General features: G+C 42.2%; 1 protein-coding gene across 7 annotated transcripts in view; it reads left to right on the top strand.

Annotated features, from left to right (window-relative positions):
• Positions 1-20,773, top strand: part of PPP2R5C (protein phosphatase 2 regulatory subunit B'gamma) — a 174,199-nt gene that overhangs the window by 55,693 nt on the left and 97,733 nt on the right. The window contains exon 1 of one of the 7 annotated variants that reach the window (XM_003276163.4): positions 525-1,109. The exons of 5 other annotated variants lie outside the window; for them this stretch is intronic. In XM_003276163.4, the coding sequence (XP_003276211.1) occupies positions 1,016-1,109 (94 nt within the window). In that variant the 5' untranslated portion in view covers positions 525-1,015. Of the gene's footprint in view, positions 1-524; positions 1,110-20,773 lie in introns of those variants that run through there. One more of the 7 variants, XM_003276162.4, reaches the window with a different exon arrangement.

Below are 20,773 nucleotides of genomic sequence, written 5' to 3'. Positions count from 1 at the left end.
CCTGCAATACTCCAATTCAGAAAGAATGTTTTTCTCCTTGGAATAGCTTTTTACATTAACCGTATTTGAAGATAGAAAATTTAGATCTGAATACCAGCTTTTAATAGCCCCATAAAAATAAGTGAAATATCTTTAATTTTAAATTTAAACAAAATATCTAAAACTTAAAAAGTATTTACTATGTCAGCATATTTGCAATACAAAAATAAACACACTCCATTTCATTTTATGCCTTTTTTACTCCCATGGCCAGGTGATATGAATATTTCAATTTGTGTCACTTTCTAGCTATCGAATTTATAAAGCAGCTTTCATTTTCTACATAAGTTTTTAAGCTTAATTTTTTCAGGGAAAAAATAGATCTCAAGGAAAAAAAGTGTTTGGGATCATAAGTTAATAACTTGTCATATTGGTAAGGGAAGTTGAATAAGAGTCCAAACTAATGGATTAGAATTGTGTAATATTTGATTAGCTATTTGTTAAAAAAAAAAAAAAAAAAAACACTGGGTTGCCAGAATCCTACCTAAGATGCAGATAGTAATTAGAACTAGCAAGTCGAAGTTGCACAGGTGGGTATAAAATGAATTTGGGATCCCTAACTGGGAAATGCTAAAGTTCACACAGACATATACACACACTTTTTTTTTTTTTGGTGGCTCCCTCGGAATCATTTGTTTACAGTCTGGCCAGGGTTGTGGCCTCCAGTACTTTCCCCTAAGAGATGGGATCTTTGCCTAAAGGTTACTGAGAAACGAAGACTGCAAAAAGCCGGAAAACGTCCAAGCTTTTAATGCACACTGACAGCCAAACAGAACGCTCTTTCCGTTTGCAGTTTTTTTAGTGTCATTTTAAGTTGCAGCTTCCGGCCAATCAGCGAGCTTCATGCCTGCTGACATCACGAACCAGCCAGTTCCCTCCAGCTGCAGAGAGCTTCAGTTTGTCTTTTTTTTTTAAACTAAAATGGAGGCTGGTTTCTTGCCTTAAGGAGCCCATTGCCTTTCCCGCTGAAGTCTAGATGTTGACATGTAATAAAGCGGGCAGCAGGATGGTGGTGGATGCGGCCAACTCCAATGGGCCTTTCCAGCCCGTGGCCCTTCTCCATATTCGAGGTAAGTTATTGTGTGTTTCACTGAATCGGAACCTTCCGTGGGTAGTTAATAAATGGCTATTGTGCTTCAGATAAGAAAAGCAGGAAGTCCTTTCTAGCAGAATTCACCCCATTTCGCTGCAGACTTAACCAGAGGAGGTTGGGTGTGTCACTGCAGTTTGGCATTTTACGAACTACTTACAGAATTTGAGGCTTGAAAGAGGCCTTGCATGCATAGTTCAAAGCTGGTTTTTCTGCTTTCTGCTCGCTCTCCCATCCCCCTTTCAAAGCTGTGCTGATGTCAAAGGATGTGAAGTCACTGCCCAGGGAAGGTATTGGGTGGGAGTAGGAAGGAGAGGCGGGCCCGTCGCGCCTGGCCAAGTTGTCCGTACGCAGAGTTTCTTTTACATATGTGTGGCTTAATGCTGCAAAGATTTTGTCGAGGACACATCTCAGAATTAAAGATGAATTGCAGTCAGAAAATATGCACAATTGATTGGAAAAGAACTTCCTTTAAAAGGATTGTTTTCATTCTTGCCATGGAGCCTGAGAGAGAAATATGCTCCACTTTGAAATATTGAAATCTATCGTGGGTCATCATTTTTGAAATGTTAGCGTTTTCGTGTAATATTAGGAAATATTTTGCAATTACATGGGCTCTGTGTTGCCATTTGACTTAAAATTTTAAATGGCAACAAGTTTTCAAGAAATATAGAGATCACTATTTTAATAATGAGTTTGCTTCTTTTTATGCATATTTTGGTTTCAAAACTGAGCCTAAAAGCACAACTACTCTAATAATTAATAGCGGTTATATTGAACTACAGGCATCAGGGTAGTAGCCTACTTATTCTTGGTATTTTAAGATATGTGAATTTTTTTTTTTGGTCATAATTGGGTGAAATAGAAAAATGATTTTAACCTTCATCAGATTACTGTAGAATTTATAGTATCAGAGCTGTGCCCCAACAAAACTGTTTCTCAGAATCTCTTTTAAGGAAGGGTGGGAGCAAGATTTCTAGGTGACTAATAATCTCTATGACTAAAATGCCAGACCAGACTTTTCAGATCCTAGGGTGTACCCAGGCACATGCATGCTCAATCTACTGGAATAAAATGGGTGGTGCTTTTCTCTCCGAACCATCTTTCATGAAGGTGGAAATCAGCATTCAATGACCAAATTGCAGGACAGGCTGTGAATTTATTGTTTCTGTAGTGCACCCAGTAAAAAGCAAAGGTTGCCTACAGGTAACATTCAGGCATTTTAGCTGCAAGAACCAAATGGGCAAGAACAAAATGTAATTGTTTGGATTTAAGTTAGATGGTTTTTGTTTGTTTTTTGGGAGACAGGGTCTCACTCTGTCACCCAGGCTGGAGTACAGTGGTATGATCACAGCTCACTGCAGCCTCCACCTCCTGAGCTCAGGTGATTCTCCCACCTCAGTTTCTTGAGTAGCTGAGACTTCAGGCACACACCGCCATGCCCAGCTAATTTTTTAATATTTTTTGTAGAGATGAGGTTTTGCCATGTTGCCCTGGTTGGTCTCGAACTCCTGGGCTCAAGCGATCCTCCCACCTCGGCCTCCCAAAGTGCTAAGATTACAGGTAAGGGCCACTGTACCCGGCCAAGTTAGTTCTTAAAAACGAACTAGTTAGCAGTAAGATAAATTGACTGCATATAAAATGTAAATTTTTATACTTTTAAGGTATCCACTTATAAATAACATAAATCTTTTTGGTTTGTCTTTTCTGGCTTTTATTAGATGCCTAATATACTACTCAGTTTTTCAATTATGAACTTATCCTGAAATAGAATCATTTCATGTTGTATCTTGAACCACACCGATTTTTTTTTTTTAATTCCAGGACTTTATTATGGCCAGTTTGGATTTGTTGCTGTTGGTTGGGTGGTTGGTTGCTTGCTGTATAATTGTGGAGGGAAAAAGTAGTGAAGTGTATTAGCCTGAAAGAGACTTGAGTTTTTAAGAAGGGATAACTTTGGAGACCTAAGACTAACTTCTGACTCAAACAGTGGGGGTAATTTCTAACTTCAAAATTTGAAGAACGCTTTATTTCTTCATAAAGACTTTCTGGAGCGAGCATGTTAATGTGAGATTTAGCAAAGTTTGATTTATTTATTGGGCCTTAGAGTCTTAGCTTAACATCCATTGAGCAGCTCATGTGTGCCAAGTGCTGAGGGTCATTAAAGTGATTAAGTTGCAGCCCCTGTCCCAAAGGAGCGAATGGAGAGACCCAGCATAGAAGCTCTGCCACGAGAGGGCTAGAGCAAGAACGCACCAGCAGGGTGCCTGGGCGAGCAGGGGCTGGTGTCTGAAGCAGAAGGAACCGAAGAGGGCTGCGCCCTGGGCTACCCTGCTCACTCGGATGGGGTGGGGACGCGCTGTCCTTCCCGTTTATTTAGGGAGGAGGGGTCTTTCCCACTGAAGGAGAAATAACTTACCCGAGGTCACACAGCCTGGAAGCGATGGAGCCAGAATCCAAACCCAGACTGTTGTGTTGTTTTGTTTGGGATCTTTTTAAAAAAAATCGTTTCAAAATAGGAATGCTGGCTGCTTGAAGAACATTTTGCTACTGGATTACTATAGTGGTATTTTCCCCAATGCCTTACCGTTTATTTGGCTCAGTAGCCTCTTTTTGTACAACAGTTTTGTACCTTGGGCTCATTTCTTAATCATTTTACAAATATTTATTGATCCATACCACATGCCAGGCAGGGTTCTAATGTGGATATGAGCAGGGGCTATGGCCCAGCTTTCCCATTTTACCATCCACCGGGGTGGGGACCAAGTAAGTAAGTAAAATGATACCTGATTTGTTGTCACGATCGCTTTGACCATTATTGTCTACCAAGTAGTCTGGAGTTTGAGATTAAAATGGTGAATTTGCACATCCTAGTAAGTTCACGTGTGAAAGGGACATATTTTTGAGAGTTAGTGTAAGGCCTGTCTGTAGAAGGAGAGTCACCTGGAACTTGATGGCTGTGAATGTAGCTTGGTGACATAAATCCTTACTCTCAGCTGTGTCCAGGAGAACTGTCTGCTGTGGTGGAAATGTTCTGTGCTGTCCTCTGCAGCAGCCCCTGGTTACCTGCAACTGCTGAGCACTTAACATGTACAGCTGAGAAAGTGAATTTTTAACTGTAGTTATTGTAAATTTAAGTGGACACACCTGTCTTGTGGTTAGGATATTGGACAGCACAGTCCTAGACTGGAATTGTTCAACTTTTTTGGAAAAGGGTCAGGTTGTAAGTAGTTTTGGCTTTGTGGGTGACAGCAGCCATAGACAGTAAATGAATAGGCATAACTGTGGTCCAGTAAAGCTTTATTGACAACAGGTGACAGGCTGGATTTGGCCCATGGGCCATAGTTCACCAACCCCGTTCTAGACTGTTCTTTGACTTTTGGATTGCCTGTTAAGGATAGGAAAGCATGTTTCCTGCAGGCCTTCAGTCTAGTGCCTCCTCCCTGTGCTGGGAAGCTGGGCCAGCTGTGATGCTGTGAGGCGTGGTGGGCAGGCCCGCTTCCCACCCTGCAGCGCACGCTCACTTCAGGAGCCAGGTTTAAGGCAGTGACAGCCAAGCCGGAAAGATGGTAATGGCCAGAGAGGAAGCACACAGTTTTGAGTCTTTTCCAGCTGGCCTTTATTCTGGGCTTCAAGGATGTTACTAACTGCTCTCATCTTGTTCTAGTCATTAGCAAACTTATCCAGTGAATGAGTCTGACTTTGAAAGACTCAGGAGTAGCTCCAGCCTGGTGGGATGTTGGAGAACAAACCATTCTTTTGATGTAAACCCATTTTTTCTTGGGAAGTGGAGGTCTAATGGAAAAGTTTATTTTCTCACAGGTACTTCCTGAGTCACCAATTTGTTGAAGGTCTTCACCTTTCCAATAAAAATTCATTAAAAAACATGCAAGAAGCAAGCATAGAACTCAAACCCCTTGGCTTTCATTTCCTGCTGCGCTAAATCTGGTGACTTAACCTATGTTAATAATAATAATAGCTATACATGATGCACATGGGTTACTAAATTAGTAACACATCTGCATGGTGTGAAGTCAGTAAGTACTAGTGAGAATGGGTGCCCCCTATTATCTTTATTCCCTAAAATTAGGAAGGAAAAATGCTTGAATGATGACTAAACAGATTCTTCAAATGCTTAAACCAGTGATTCTCTGAACAGTGCCGCAGCTCAAGATTTTTACTTCACAAACATCTATTTACTATGTAACTGTAGCTCTCTGCAAAGTGACTTTATAGAAATACAGCCTTAACCTTACCCGTATCCTATCCTGTATCCAATCCTGTATCCTATATGTAAAGTTGTTTCATTTGTATTCCTGGTGGCATGGAAGGTAACCAAAGTAACAGATAACTCTCTGAGGAAACAGGGATGGGTATGTTTATGTAAAGTCTGTACACCTTTTTGTTCCTTAAACACACACACATTTATGCTCATAAACACACTCTCGTCCACCTCCCTCATCCATACGCTCTCAATCTCAGAGGCAAAAACAAAAACTTAACCATTCAACTTGGGTCTAATGTCTGCTCAGGAGGTTTTGCCTTGCAGCAAAAGCTATCTTCTAAGATTTTTTCATTAAAGTATGTGTGTAGAGGAATGAAAGAAAAATATAGGTAAGGTTATTAGTCAAGAATAGGGTGTGTGTTTTTAAACCCAGGAAAAGAATAGACAGAAACACAAAGACAAAGTGGTTTGGGATACATCCTAACTTTTGGTTCCACATGTCAAATAAAATTACGAGGTACTTCTTTTTGGATCCTACAGCACTTTGCCAATTGTGACAAGCCATTATGAACACTCATGTACTTCTTCCTCCCAGCACTCCTGCCTAGCAGATGAGCAGGACAATCCTAGCATTTCTCCTCCCCAAGGTCACCCAGCCTAGAGGGCCCAGTCCAGGGCTGTTGGCAGCACCAAGTACGAGGTCCCGAAGCTGCTGCTGGTGGCTGTCCCAGAGGAGAAGCAGCGTGCATTGAGTGCCTTCAGTGTGCTGGGTCATGGCTGAAACCCTGTACCTCTGTTATCTCTCTGAATCTGCCCAGCACTGTGAGGCATTATAATCCTCCCCCACTCACCACCGCCCCTGCCTTTTTTTCCCCCCTGGGAGAAAAAAGGGAGCCTCTTGCCCAGGGCCACAGAGAATGTAGTGAAACACGATTTGAGCCTCAATCAGTCTGATAGTAAAGCTCATGTTCTTTGCTCTGCAGACATCAGAGTGTTGAGAGATGCTGGTGGAAGCTCCCACCTCATAGGTACTTTTTGATTTTTATATATATTTGAGTGTCTGGAGTTCAAAACTCATTTCAGGGTTGAATAGGAGTTTGTTAAAGGTTTACATGCATATGTTCTTGGTGTGCAGGGAGAAAGTTGATAATTTTACCTGCTGTCCCAGTTCACTTACCAAATCTGCCAGCTAGTAATTGTTAACTTATCTCCTCCACAAAATCAGGAGTATCCTGAGGACAGTCCTGTTGAACTTGTTCTCTGGTGACACTGAGCATTATTCCTAGAGTAGAGGCATCAGTTAGTGTCAGTGGATTAAAAATTAAAAGTTATTTCTGAGTGATCACTCAGGAAATAGCCATCTACTATATTTCTTTTTTTGAGATGGAGTCTCGCTTTGTCACCCAGGCTGGGGTGCAGTGGTGCGATCTCGGCTCACTGCAACCTCTACCTCCCAGGTTCAAGTAATTCTCCTGTGTCAGCCTCCTGAGTAGCTGGGATTACAGGTGCCCACCACCACACCCGGCTATTTTTTGTATTTTCAGTAGAGACAGGGTTTCACCATGATGGCCAGTCTGGTCTCGAACTCCTGACCTCAAGTGATCCACCCGCCTCGGCCTCCCAAAGTGCTGGGATTATAGGCGTGAGCCACCACACCCAGCCTATCTGGTGTATTTCTTTTTTTTTTTTTTGAGATGGAGTCTTGCTCTGTCACCCAGGCTGGACTGCAGTGGCGCTATCTCGGCTCACTGCAAGCTCCGCCTCCCGGGTTCACGCCATTCTGCTCAGCCTCCCAAGTAGCTGGGACTACAGGCGCCCGCCACCACACCCGGCTAATTTTTTTTGTATTTTTAGTAGAGACGGGGTTTCACCATGTTAGCCAGGATGGTCTCGATCTCCTGACCTCGTGATCCGCCCGCCTCGGCCTCCCAAAGCGCTGGGATTACAGGCGTGAGCCACCGTGCCCAGCCTATCTGGTGTATTTCTTAGCTAAATACCTCATCAGTGGAATGAGAAGCTCATGAGAAGCTGTACTTTATTTTTCTTTCAATCCTCTATACACTGTAGTTAACGTATTTCAATGAAAAACATATAGGAGATGGCTTTTGCTGCAAGGCACAAAACCTGCTGAGCAGACGTTATACCCAAGTTCAAGAGTAAGACTACCAAAAAGGTGACAGACTTTACACAAGGTGGCTGGTTGAAAGAGCAGACACAGCTGCCCACTCCACTCTGGGCCTTGCTCAGGTGCTGTTTCCACTTCCTGTCACACTGGAAATAGGACCTCCAAGTGGAGAACTTCAAAACGTGGGGTAAATCATTTCTCTCACTGACATCTTGGAAAGACACTGACTAAAATGCATGGTTCCCACAGTTAGGTACAGTGAATGAATCTAGATCAGATCCTTGTTCTAAAAAGTGTAAAATCAAACCTATTAGAGACATTTTGAAGGCAGCTGGAGAAAGTGGAGTGCAGAATGATGTTGGATGTATGGAATTACTGTGAACTTTCTAGGCGTAAAAAGGTGTCCAAATTTTGTAAGGGACTTATTCTTAGGGAATGCAGAATGAAGTATTAATAAGTGAAGGATCATGATCTCTGCAACTTCAAATGGTAAAGAGAATAGTGGGTAAAAAGCAAATTGTGTCAAAGCATGAACAGTTGTTGAATCTAGGTGAGTGGATATACAAGTATTCATTGAAATTCTATGGAAATTTTAACTTTTTCATAATGTTTGAGAGAAATACATATTTCGAGATGGAGTCGTGCTCTGTCGCCGGGCTGGAGTGCAGTGGAGCAATCTCAGCTCACTGCAACCTCCGCCTCCTGGGTTCAAGTGATTCCACTGCCTCAGCCTCTCAAGTAGCTGGGACTACAGGCACCCACCACCACACTCGGCTAATATTTTGTATTTTAATAGAGACAGGGTTTCACCATGTTGGCCAGGATGGTCTCAATCTCCTGACCTCATGTTCCACTTCCCAAAGTGCTGGGATTACAGGCGTGAGTCACTGCCCCAGGATGAGAAATACATTTTTAAAAAATAAGGCTGTTTCACCCTCTTATCATTTCAATATTCACTGGTGAAGGAAATATATTTAAAAAGGTTCTGCTTTGGAAAAAATGTACAAAGGAAATGTAATAACTTAGCTACCGTTTCCTAAGCCGTGAGCAGTGGCCTTTCATGTTTGAGTCTTTGCCAGCCAGTTGTTGGTCCTCTGGTTGTAACTCAGGGTAGCTGCACAGATGGCCACACCATCTTACCAAACAGCGTTTTTGGGGTGCATTACCATTTCTGATGCTTATTGGCATTTTTATTGGTCTTTTGGAGTGTAACTGCGTTTAAGGCACACTGGAAGATAAGATAAAACCAAAGTTTCCTCCGCACTTTAAGAGCTAGGGTGATTTGTGGTTGAGGGTAGGACCTGGAGCCACAGGCCAGGGTCAGATCACCACCACCCCCCACCCCGCCCACCCCAGGCAAGCTGAACTGTCTAGGGCACGTGACTCACTGTTTCTAGAAATGGAACGTGAAATGGGAATAATAATACAACCTACATCTTTGGGGTTTTTTCAAAGTTAAGTGAATGCACGTAAAGAGCTTGAAATGGCGCCTGGAGTGTCGTGAGACTCAATGCTCGTGGTGTCTGTGGTTGTCTCTTTCGTGGGTCACATGTGGTACTCCAGAGCCCCGCCACTTAGCCGTCATCTGTTTTCTTTTTCTCCAGCTGTATTATCTGTATTTGTTCATCTCGAAGCTCATCTGTCTCTCTCTCTTTTACCCAGCCTTTTCATCTCTTGCAGTTTGCTTGGCATTTCACCATTTGGAAGAAATTAGTATCATCAGTACCTCTGGAGTTTGCACTATGCTCTGCTTATAGATTGTGTATAGTTACCTGCTAAGATGGTCCTAAGCACATGTCCACGGCCTCGGTTTAGAGTATACCTAGTGCTCCCTATTCAGTCTTTCTGTTCCCGTGCTCCAGTCCATGAAGTCTAGAGTAAAATAAGAAATTGGCATTTATATACATCTCCCCTCCTCATCTTTAACTCTTTAGAAGAAAAGAGTTTTAGTATCACATTCCTAAGAAATTTCGTCTTTAAAAGTTAGTATTACAGGCACAGTGCCTCACACCTGTAATACCAGCACTTTGGGAGGCCAAGGTGGGCAGATCACCTGAGGTCAGGAGTTCAAGACCAGCCTGGCCAACATGGCAAAACCCCATCTCTACTAAAAATACAAAAATTAGCCAGCATGGTGGCAGGTGCCTGTAATCCCAGCTACTCGGGTGGTTAAGGCAGGACAATCACTTAAACCTGGGAGGCGGAGGTTGCGGTGAGCTGATATCGTGCCACTGCACACCAGCCTGGGCAACAGAGTGAGACTCTGTCTCAAAAAAAAAAAAAAAAGAAAAAAAGTTAGCGATATCTGTGGTTAATTTCAAATAGGGTGACTTTACATGTCATTTCCCTTTAGTTGTTTTCAAATGCAGATGTTGCTTTAATTAAATAATATTTGAAATAAGTGGGGTTCCAACTATAACCTTATATCTTATTGTTTTTAAATGTTGATATTTTGGTGTTTTCAGTAGAATTTGAGCTGTTAACAGTGATGAGGTTTTTTCAGTTTCTTGGTCATCAATGTATGTGACCTCGTTATAATACACATGGATTTTTGTCTGCTGGTTGTGTTGCTCATGAGCAATGTGTTCTAATTATGGTATTTTAACTTATAACTTATGAAAACAGTAATGTTTCACGCTAGGGAACAAGTCCTGAAGAACCCTCAAGCCCTAAAGTACCACCTCCACTTCTTCCTGAGTTGCTGGTTCTTATTCTTGGTGGGCTTCAAGGAAGAGGTGGGTGGTGAGGGTGTCTGTATATGTGTGTTTACACTTGTAGACAGTTTCTGCACATGTGTAATTAGGAATGGGTTGTTGGTTTTGGTTTTTTTCCCAGCTTTATGTAGTTGGTCAGACTTCTCAAAGGGGGGTAGCATTTGATAATTGGTCTCTTGGAACTCTGAAGCCTTTGCATGGAGCAGTGTTTACCCTGGGCAGCCTGTGGCCCCTGGGGTCACAGAGCTGCTTTCCAGGGGCTTTGCAAGGCCATCACCGCCTGGTAAGATTACCAAGATCTAATTTACCTCTTTCGCTGTGTGGACGTTTGCCCTGGTGGTGCAAAGGCAATGGCGAGTAACATGGCGCCTTTCTTTCATCAAGCAGGACAGCGGTGTTCAGCTAGCGGCACACCAGGCTGACCCAAGAATGTCCTTGATGAAGCATGAAGTTACTGGGTTTTTAAGTCTCAACTCTTTTGTATACCTTTTTAATTTTGTTTTTGTTTGGGTTTGTTTTTAATTTTGTTTTGGTTTGGTTTTTTGGTTGCCCAGGCTGGAGTGCAATGGCACAATCACAGCTCCCTGCAGCCTCAACCCCCCCAGCTCAAGCATTCCTCCCACCTCAGCGTCCTGTGTAGCTGGGACTACAGGCAAGCACCACCACACCCAGCGCGGTTTGTTGTTGTTGTTGTTGTTGTTTTCCGATAGAGCTGGGGTCTCACTGGGTTGCTCAGGCTGGTCTCAAACTCCTGGGCTCAAATGATCTTCCTGCTTTGGCCTCCCAGAGTGCTGGGATTAGAGGCGTGAGCCACTGCACCCAGTCTCCTTTTTAATTTTGCGTGACGAAATGCAGAGTTCACACAAAGCCCTTCTAGCATGCTGGAGTGTGATGGCCGTCTCGAAGAAAAGCGGCCATGTGATGTGTGAGTTATGAGCCAAAATAGCCACTTTTTCCAGGAACTTATAAATTATAAGAATAGTAACGTAAAATCATTTTTACTTGACAGAACAAAAAGCAGACAAACTGTGGATATTAAGACTTAAATATTTGTTTTGTTTCATTTCTTCAAAAAATTGACATGAGAGCAGTTTTAGTAACAAAAACCTTTTATACGTTTTTAGTATCTTGATAGCCCTCTCGGTTCATAATGCTCTGAGTTGGTGTTACATCATATTATCCTGTATTGTACTGTGTATACATACATTGCATAAATGCTTAATGTGGTCTCGCATGTTTTTCTGTGTATTTGGCGTAAACTTTCAGACTAGGCATCTAGGAGGCAGCAGCAAGTGGAAGGTGGAGCTGTCACAGACACTCAGCCCCCACAGCCTGTGCATAGGTGCTCTAGGCTAATTTTACAGGTGTAATGACCAGGCCAGAGTGAAACCATGTTGTCTTATTTTAGAACAGAGGTCACTTATGCTTCACCCAGCTGCTGGAAATGTGGAATTTTCTTAATTCTTGGACCTGGTCCTGAAGAGATGTTTCCCTTTAGAGAATATCATTGACGCTTTTAAAAGTATTTTACTAGATGTTGAAAACATTGAGGTCTTATTAATTTAGTGACCCCACCACCACCCCCCCACCACACACACACACACACACACACACACACACACACATCCCTTGCTAAATTATCACATCAAATCATACAGGAATCTGGCGCTATCAGAGCCAGGGTTTAGGCCTAATAGTGTCACTAGTTACTGAGCTTGTTGATTAAGTCACCTTACTTTCCTGAATCTCCAAATAAGTTACATTAAAAATGCATTTGATTAAATTACTTATTTTAGAGGGGATTGGAAGAAAGGAACTGTGATTGGCGTTCCGATCTAATCCCCCAAAGAGGAAAACACCAACGAGAATGAACACATTTCTCCTTTTATGTTATTCTTAGTTAAGAGAAATGCTCTGCCAGGAGAAAACTTAAATGACTATTAAATGGGTGGGGATTTTTAAAAGAGTCTAATGAATTCAGATACTTTTTCTTTTTACACAAAGTCACAAATGACGTTATGTTGGTAAGTGTTTTTATGACTTACTCTTAAGCAACATTTAAATTTAAGCCAAAGTTAAAGTTGTGATTTTGGGAAATTTTTTACTTATCCTTCCTCTCTTCCCTGCTTCCTTCCCTTAAGAACCCCGTTCTTATTTTCTCATTTATATCCTGGCTGAGGCTATCAGGTATTGAAACTGGCCTTTTGAAGACATGTAAACTTTTGGGGACTGGCTTTTCTCATTCAAATAGTCTAGTATCAGTGGGTATGAACTCTGCATTTTTTTACTTCTAAATCTTATGATCATTTAAATGTTAACTTTCAAAATATTAATCTTGAATTTTCACATTTTTGTGTGAGTTGGAATTACTATCCAATTAAATGAACATAAATTATACTGCCTACATAGGCTGGAAAAATATCTTTTGGTGGGCCGTGTGTGTGTATGCACACGTGTTTATGTAAAACCAAATATCAACTTAGAAAAACCAGTTCAGTCTTATAGTCTTGTATAGTGTAACATGTGGGCTGAGACATTTGCTTATTTGAGCCTTTTCACCCTTTATTTGTAAAAAGGAGGAGAGCCTTTAAGTGAAATGTAAACTAAACTTGGAACCCCTAAAACGATTTTGAACACTACTTGACATTTAAATGTTTATTAAAAATAAAGCAAAGTTTAAGAAGTATGTTTGGTAAAGAGTTCTTTGGCAGGAAATGGGGACTTATCAGCCAAGCTAATAGCCTTAGCCATGGCATCCATAGTAACTAAGACACGCTGCCGATGTAAATATTTATGCCAGCTAGCAGTGCTGCAGAACCCGGGCCGAGCAGTTCAGAGCAGTGAAATTAAAGCATCAGCCGCCAATGTTTGATTTCTTTTGTATTATCCGGTATTCTAAGCATTACCATCATTCATCTCTTCTAGGGTTTTTCAAAATAGTTTAGCCCTAAGAACAAGAATCCTAGAAGACCAGTTTACTCGGAGTAATTCAGTACCCTCTCCCCCACAGCATGATAGATACCCAAATGAGAATAGAGAGGCTGTTATTGTTTGTCATTAGCACCCTGGAACCTTTTTCATCTTCAAAGCTCCTCGCAAAAGGGTTCATTAACCGTCGCCCTCTTTCCTGTGAGAGAGTAAACAAGTATGATTAGTCCTACTTTGACAGCGGTGGAAACCGAAGCAGAGAGGTTCTCCAGCTTGCCTGAGGTCCAAGAAGGAGCTGGTGACAGAGACCAGATACCGGACCAGCACTTGGGTTTTCTGACTCACGGTTCTGGGCTCACCCCTCTCTGAGCATGCACTGAGCCTGCTCTTGCAGCTTTCTTTATCACAGGGATCTATCTACACAGTACTTCTGCTCTCAGCTTTTTACAGTGGTGTAGAGTGCAGTGCAGCTGAAACCAGGTTAGTTGATCTTATGGTGTCATCTAGAAAAACAAGAGATGCAGATTCTGGGTCACGAAGGTAAGGCTGTACTTTGAGGGTTTGTGGTTATGGATGAAATTAACTTATCTGAGCCTTACATTGTCTCACTAGGCACAGTGCCCACTAGTTCCGTGGCACAGCCCCAGAGCTCCTGTTGAAGAAACAGACTCCAGGACTGACTTTACACTTGATTTTAGGAGCTTGCACATCCCGAGAGATTCATGTTCAAGCTTCATTTTAGACATAGCTGGCAGGAGTATTTTCGTGCTAAACGTAAACTTACTATTGGTAAAGATTCTTAATGAGTAATTCTTAGGATTTAGTACAAAATTAGACATATTCTTTTTATTGGTAATGATATATCATGAAGTTCTTGCGGGGTGGGGGAGAGAGGCATTCATCTGCAAACTGGCTCTGTTTTAGTGTAGACATTTGTCTATGGGGAAACAGTAGGAAAGCATCAAGAAATATTTCTTGATGTATACAATTGAGGTGATGTTTACATTGTAGTGAAAAAAAACCTATGCGCGCATGTTCCTGATTTTAATGAAGCTCTGCAAAGATTTCCTTCCTCATTCTTTGCTTTTGATTCCGCATATGTGCTGTTGCTAATTTACGTGTTGGTAACCCTGTGTCCTTTGTTGTGCCAAACAAGGTTAAAATTAAGACGAAAAAAATGTCTGAGTTCATTTCAAATGGAAGGATAACATGATACCTAACACAGAAGAGAACAAAATTTCCTTTTGACTTTCTGCCCTATGTCCACCTGAAGCTGCATTTCACTCACTCACTCACATTTAGAAATCACCCACTTGGTGGTGGGCTCTGTGCTTAGTGCTAAGAACTGGTCATGTTATAGGTGCTGGGGGTGCGTGTGTGCACTGGCTTCAGGAGGAGGGAGCAGGCCCTGTGGGGCCCAGCAAGGCCTCCCTGGAGAAGCAGTGTGTTAGCTGAAGTTTAATCAACTAATTGGTGGTCCTGGGATGCAGTTGGGAAGATGGGATGATTCAGCCTGCTGGGGTATGTGTTGGGGGTGGTTGTCGCACTGTGATGAGAAAAATCCTGGAAAAGGGTGTATGTCAAGTAAGTAGCATCACTTTATGACTGATGAAAGGAGAGCAGCAGAGAGCAGTTAAGTGGAAGGCAAGACACAGCAGCGGCATCTCGCGCCATCTTCGTCACTACACAAGGAGAAGTTGGGCTAAGAATAAATTTGTTTTGGTTCCAGGATGAAACTCAAGAGATACAGAAGAAACTGAAAGTGATACTTTTGGCAGAGGGATAGGATAAGAGGGTTTTCACCGTGTGTGTGTGTGTGTGTGTGTGTGTGTGTGTATTGATGAATGTATTACTTATTAAAAAAATGTAAAGGCATAGCATTAAAAGTGGGAGACATATACTGATAATGGAATCCGGGCATTACTGTCTTTCTGTGTCTTAGAAGTTACTGCTATGATTTTAGCCACTTAACTGGCTAGAGCAGTTTTGAAAGGCCAAGATCATGGGTTTAAGATTTGAGAGTTGGCCAAAAGGTAACTTTCCTAGTCCTTATCGTAGAGTGCACACTCCCAGCTTTTGCCCAGCCTATCTGGGGTGCACACGCTCATCGGTGAGGGAAACAGAACACAGCATGCAGGCGGAACTGTGCAGGTCAGTCACCACTCCACCTCCTAGCCAGGGTCTCACTCCGATTCCATCATTCGGGTTTCACTGAACTTTCATGTTGGCATTTCATTTAGTTGAATGAACCAGTTCTGTTGTATTTCAGATACTCTCACTGTGTGGTTATCCCTGTTCAGTTTTTGTAGGTGAACGGTAAAGCTGTCAAAACCAGATCTGCTGAAAACCAAAATGTTCAGTGTCATCTTCGGCAGAGGGGATTATCAGAAACTTCTGGGGCAGGAAGGGAAATTTAAGAAGGAATTTGGGGAAGGTAGGGCCTCATGGCTTTGGTTTTTCTGGTGGTCCAAGAGAGGAGGCCTCTGGAGAATTGAGGGGGAACAATAAGTGACAAGCATGAAGAATGAAGAGGGAACTGACCAAGGATCGGTGAGAGTAGGAGGTGGCCCAGAGGGCGTGGTCAGATGTGGCTATCACAGCTGTCACAGCAAAGTCTTTGTACTCCGAGAACCAAGCCTTTATCATATATATGTTTTGCAGATATTTTTCTCGTACTGTGGGTTGTCTTTTTCACTGTCTTTTTTTTTTTTTTTTTTTTTTGAGACGGAGTCTCACTCTGTCACCCAGGCTGGAGTGCAGTGGCGCGATCTCGGCTCACTGCAAGCTCCGCCTCCCGGGTTCACGCCATTCTCCTGCCTCAGCCTCTTCGAGTAGCTGGGACTACAGGCGCCCGCCACCACGCCCAGCTAATTTCTTTTTGTATTTTTAGTAGAGACGGGGTTTCACCATGGTCTCGATCTCCTGACCTCATGATCTGCCCACCTCGGCCTCCCAAAGTGCTGGGATTACAAGCGTGAGCCACCGCAGCCTGGCCTTTTTCACCGTCTTGATGGTATCATTTGCAGCACACGTTTTTAATTTAGAGGAAGACCAGTTTATCTTGATTTGGCTTCTGTCTCCTATGCTTATGGTGTCATAGCTATGAAACCATTGTTGAATCCAGACTTACTCTTATACATTCTTCTAAGAGTTTTTTTAACATGAGTTCTCTTACATTTTGGTCTTTGTTCCACTTCATGTTAGTTTTTATATAGGGTGTGAGGTAAGGGTCCAACTTCATTTATTTGCATGTGAATATCCGGTTTTCCCAGAACCGTTTGTTGGAAAAACAATTATTTCCCCTATTGAATGGGTTTGGCACACTTGTTGAAAATCAATGGACCATAAATAAGAGGGTTTATTTCTGGATTCTCTATTCCATTGGTCTGTATGTCTGTCTTTATGTCTGTACCACACTGTCTTGATTACTGTAGCTCTGTTGTAAGCTTTAAAATCAGGAAGTGTGAACTCTCCAACTTTGTTCTTTTTTTCAAAATTGTTTTGGTATTTTGGGTCCCTTTTGGTATATTGGGTCCATTTTATTCAATGGTGTAATGATATGTGCATTTCCATATGAATTTTAGGATCAGCTTAGCAATGTTCCTTGTCTCTTTCTTCTCATTCTGTAGGCTTTCCTGGGTTAGAATCAATTAGACTAGGACAGTGCTCTCCGGAATCTGCCCAGTAGCTGCTCTGACTGTGAGCATCTGGGCACTTAGTCTGAAATGGTCCATAAAGAACCCCTAAAATGTTTAAGTTTCTAAAATCCCTGGTTGTATTGTTGTATTGTAAAAAGCTATTTGAATTTAGTATTCTGTTTCATGATTATTTTAGTTAAGTGCAAAAATGTTTAACTTTTTTTTTTTTTTTTGAGATGGAGTCTTGCTCTGTCGCCCAGGCTGGAGTGCAGTGGAGTGATCTCGGCTCACTGCAGCCTCTGCCTCCTGGGTTCAAGCGATTCTTGTGTCTCAGCCTCCCGAGTATCTAGGATTACAGGTGTGTGCCACCACACCCTGCTAATTTTTGTATTTTTAGTAGACACAGGGTTCCGCCATGTTGGCCAGGCTGGTCTCGAACTCCTGACCTGAAGTGATCTGCCCGCCTTGACCTCCCAAAGTGCTGGGATTACAGGCTTGAGCCACTACACCCAGCCTTGTTTAACATTTTTCAACTGCATGGAAAACTGATATTCTAGGATGTATATTGCGTTTATCCTGTGGCTTTATGCACCCTCCAGAATGCATACCCCAGCGTAAAAGGCCAAGTTAGGGAGAAACCTACCTGCTGGAGTTCTTAGATTTATAAAAGTTGTTTCCTTAACTGTCTGCCCTCTGACATCTCCAGACCACAGCCAGCAGAGGAGAACTAAAGGGCAGAGACAACACTGATCTGCTGCCATCTGCGCTGGGCAAGATGGCCTCACCTGACTCACAGCTGTTGCTTTCTCTCGCACAGCTGCTATCATTTTCTGCTGATTATTAAAATAGATTTGGATCTTGTCAATTTTGGCCGTCAAAAAGATTGAACTTTTACGGGATGAAATCCATTATTTTCCTAAATTATCTTGTTTTGGGAAATCAGTTCTCGGCCATAAGTGCAGGCTCAGGTGTGCTAAGGAGGGCACCCCAGACACCTGTGCTGCTCTGTGACAGGACTTACCTGTCAAAGGCGAAAATAAGGGTGATGTCATGTGAGTTTTCCATTAAGCTAAATTTATTCCATGTACAGGACTATCTTTTATTCTGAAATTGTCTTCTTATTCCCTATAACCTCATATTGGAAGTGAGATACTGTCTCTTTTGTTATTGAAATGTCTTTTCTGTAGGGTCTTTTTTTACTGATCTGATTTGTATGTAAGGATGATAACCCAGTGTCAGTCCTCAGGATTCTTTATGAAATGTTTAGTCTGTGAAATTCTGACTCTAGAATTTCAGTTGAGACCACGAATCCCAAATTTTTACCTTGTTTACATTTGTAGTTACCATATAATATTTCAAATGATTTATGTAACCTAAAAGCCCATTTTTTTATTCTTTTCATATGAAATGTCCAGAATAGGCAAATCCATAGAGACAGAAAGCAGATTAGAGGTTGCCAGGGGCTGCGGGGAGGGAGGAAAGGGGAGTAATTACTTACAGGGACCGGGAGTTCTTCTGGGATCCTGAAAAAGTTTTGAAACTCGACAGAGGGCTGATTGCACAACATTGTAAAGGCGCTGAATGCCCCTGAAGTGTACTTGAAATGGTTCATTGTACGTTATATGAATTTTCAATTTTTGGAAAAGCCCATTTTATTCAGTGATATAATGATATATAAGAAGACTGGAAGGTGTAGGGGGAGTGTTGTATTCAGAGGATATACATCAAGGCAAGGATACTCTGTATGCTTGTACACACATACAAATACATATACACAAAGAACATACCTATTATTAATTTATTTTTAAGTATGATCATTAGAAGCCGATTAGGTAAATAAACTTTCTGCTTTGGGACAAGCAGAAAGATTTAACACTTAACTGAAATTCACAGATACTCTTTTTTTGTTTTTTTAGACAGTATCTCACTCTGCCTCCCAGGCTGGAGTACAGTGACACGATCTCAGCTCACTGCAACCTCCGCCTCCTGGGTTCAAGCAATTCTCTTGCCTCAGCCTCCCGAGCAGCTGAGACTACAGGCGTGTGCTGCCACACCTGGTTAATTTTTTGTATTTTTAATAGAGGCGGGGTTTCACTATGCTGGCCAGGCTGTTCTCGAATTCCTGGCCTCAAGTGATCCACCCGCCTCGGCTTCTCAAAGTGCTGGGAGTACAGGCGGGAGCCACCGGTGCCCGGCCTCAAAAGATATTCTTTTTCTTACCTCAGAAACTATGTTTTTCAGCTTTTCACACTGGAAAGTTGAAGTTGTGAAAATATTTTCAGGATAAATCTGAATCGTGTTTCTTTTATTGCTGAGTCTGGTTGTTGTGTTCCTGGCATTTAGTGGAACTCTGGTCAACACAGGCTGAAGTTAGTCAGTGAGATTCTCTCTGTGGGGTTCTAACCTTGAAATAGGAACATGGGACTTGCCTTCCCCTTCTCCATTCCTCCAAGAAAGAGAAAGGAAAGGAAGAGAAAAGAAAAAGCACCCTGTATTATTTTTAAGTTTGTAAGAATCCTTACTATGAGTTCTCAGTACCACGTCTTTTTAACTCTTTTCTCTCCCTCTCCTGCTTCCTTCTTCAATCTCCAGCTACCATTCATTTCCTGATTTCATTTATAGCTCTTACCAGGCAAGAAGGCCAAGCAGAAGGAACCTACATCAGGGAAGTGCTGGGCTAGGGGCCCCACCTGGACTTGGGGTTCTGAGCAGCCTGAACACAGATTTCTTAGTTTCCTGAAGTAATTGAGCTTGTTGCCTTAACTTCAGTTAAAATACTGATTATGCTTTACTTTTAACTGAGCATTAAGACCTCTTATAATATTCCATAAGGCTGGATATTTTTGAGGAAGATGATTTTTCCTCTTAACCTTGCCTCTGTGTGTGTGTTTTTGGTCAGTGTTTAGACAGTTTTCCATGCACGGACCCTGATCACAGCGGGAGCAGGCAACGTGAGGCGCCCCCGATCAGACATCCAGCTCCACATGGCCTTCCTGCCCCCAGCTCATCCTTACGCAGTGCCTTCAAATTGAGTGTCTTCAAAGGTGCTGCTTAGTCTCACTTTGGTTGTTCTGTCGCTGTCGTATTTTTTTTTTGCAGTATTGAAATGTTACTCCTAGGGACCGAACACTGATTTTAGTGTCCATAGTGGCAAAAAAAAAATTTTTTTTCAAAACTTGTTACTATTTGCTCCTCTGTGACCCAAGTTGTTGCTTAGCTTTCTTGCCTAGTAAGAGCCAGAAACGAGATTAGGACGTGAATGGTATTTTCTGAACCCTCAGAGTGTGTACAATACCATTTTGTAAAGAAAAGCATCTATATTCAAGGTAGATCTAAATAATTCCTAGAAATGCCAAATTGTTCTCCCATTCATTTTTCAAGACTTAAATATGTTCTAATCCATGGGAGAGTGAGAATTTCCAAGTTCATTAATTCGGGTTCCTGTTACCAACTCATATTTTTACAGCCCATATGAAGTTTTATTTCACTGAAACCTTTGGTTATCACAAGTAGAACTTGAGAACTCTACCCTGCTGTCTCCAGACAAGACACAGGGTTTCACTTACATTAACAAAGGATGATCCATTCAGAACTGTAAACAAATGCTACATTGTGCCCTTGGTAGTTGTGACCCGATTCAGTCCTGCTTTGAGGCTGAGGACAGCCAAGTGTTGGCCCAAATCAGCATAAATCAGAGCAACAGAAAATCCACCCGAGGTGGGGCCCCGGCTTGGACGTGCTTTGGACAACAGGTCCACAGCCTGCACCTGAATGAATCCTGAGGCGGGCTGCTGTCTCTGCTCTAAACACTCATCCTGAAGTGTATCTGGACCATTTTAAGTACCACTCTAGCAGTGGTACTTAGTTACAATTAATATAAACATGTCATTCTATTAAAAGAAACCTGCAGCTTCTGTTAAGTTGGGTCAAATATAAGATACTGGGGTTTAAAGATGTAAATAAAAAATTCAGTTTCATCCAGCAAGGAATACAGAGAAGCAGCAATGGAGCCTG

Source organism: Nomascus leucogenys, chromosome 22a (assembly GCF_006542625.1).
Source record: "Nomascus leucogenys isolate Asia chromosome 22a, Asia_NLE_v1, whole genome shotgun sequence".
In the NCBI taxonomy this organism is placed as follows: domain Eukaryota; kingdom Metazoa; phylum Chordata; class Mammalia; order Primates; family Hylobatidae; genus Nomascus; species Nomascus leucogenys.
Note: the sequence above shows the minus strand (reverse complement) of the source record. Positions and strands in the feature narration are given on the sequence as shown.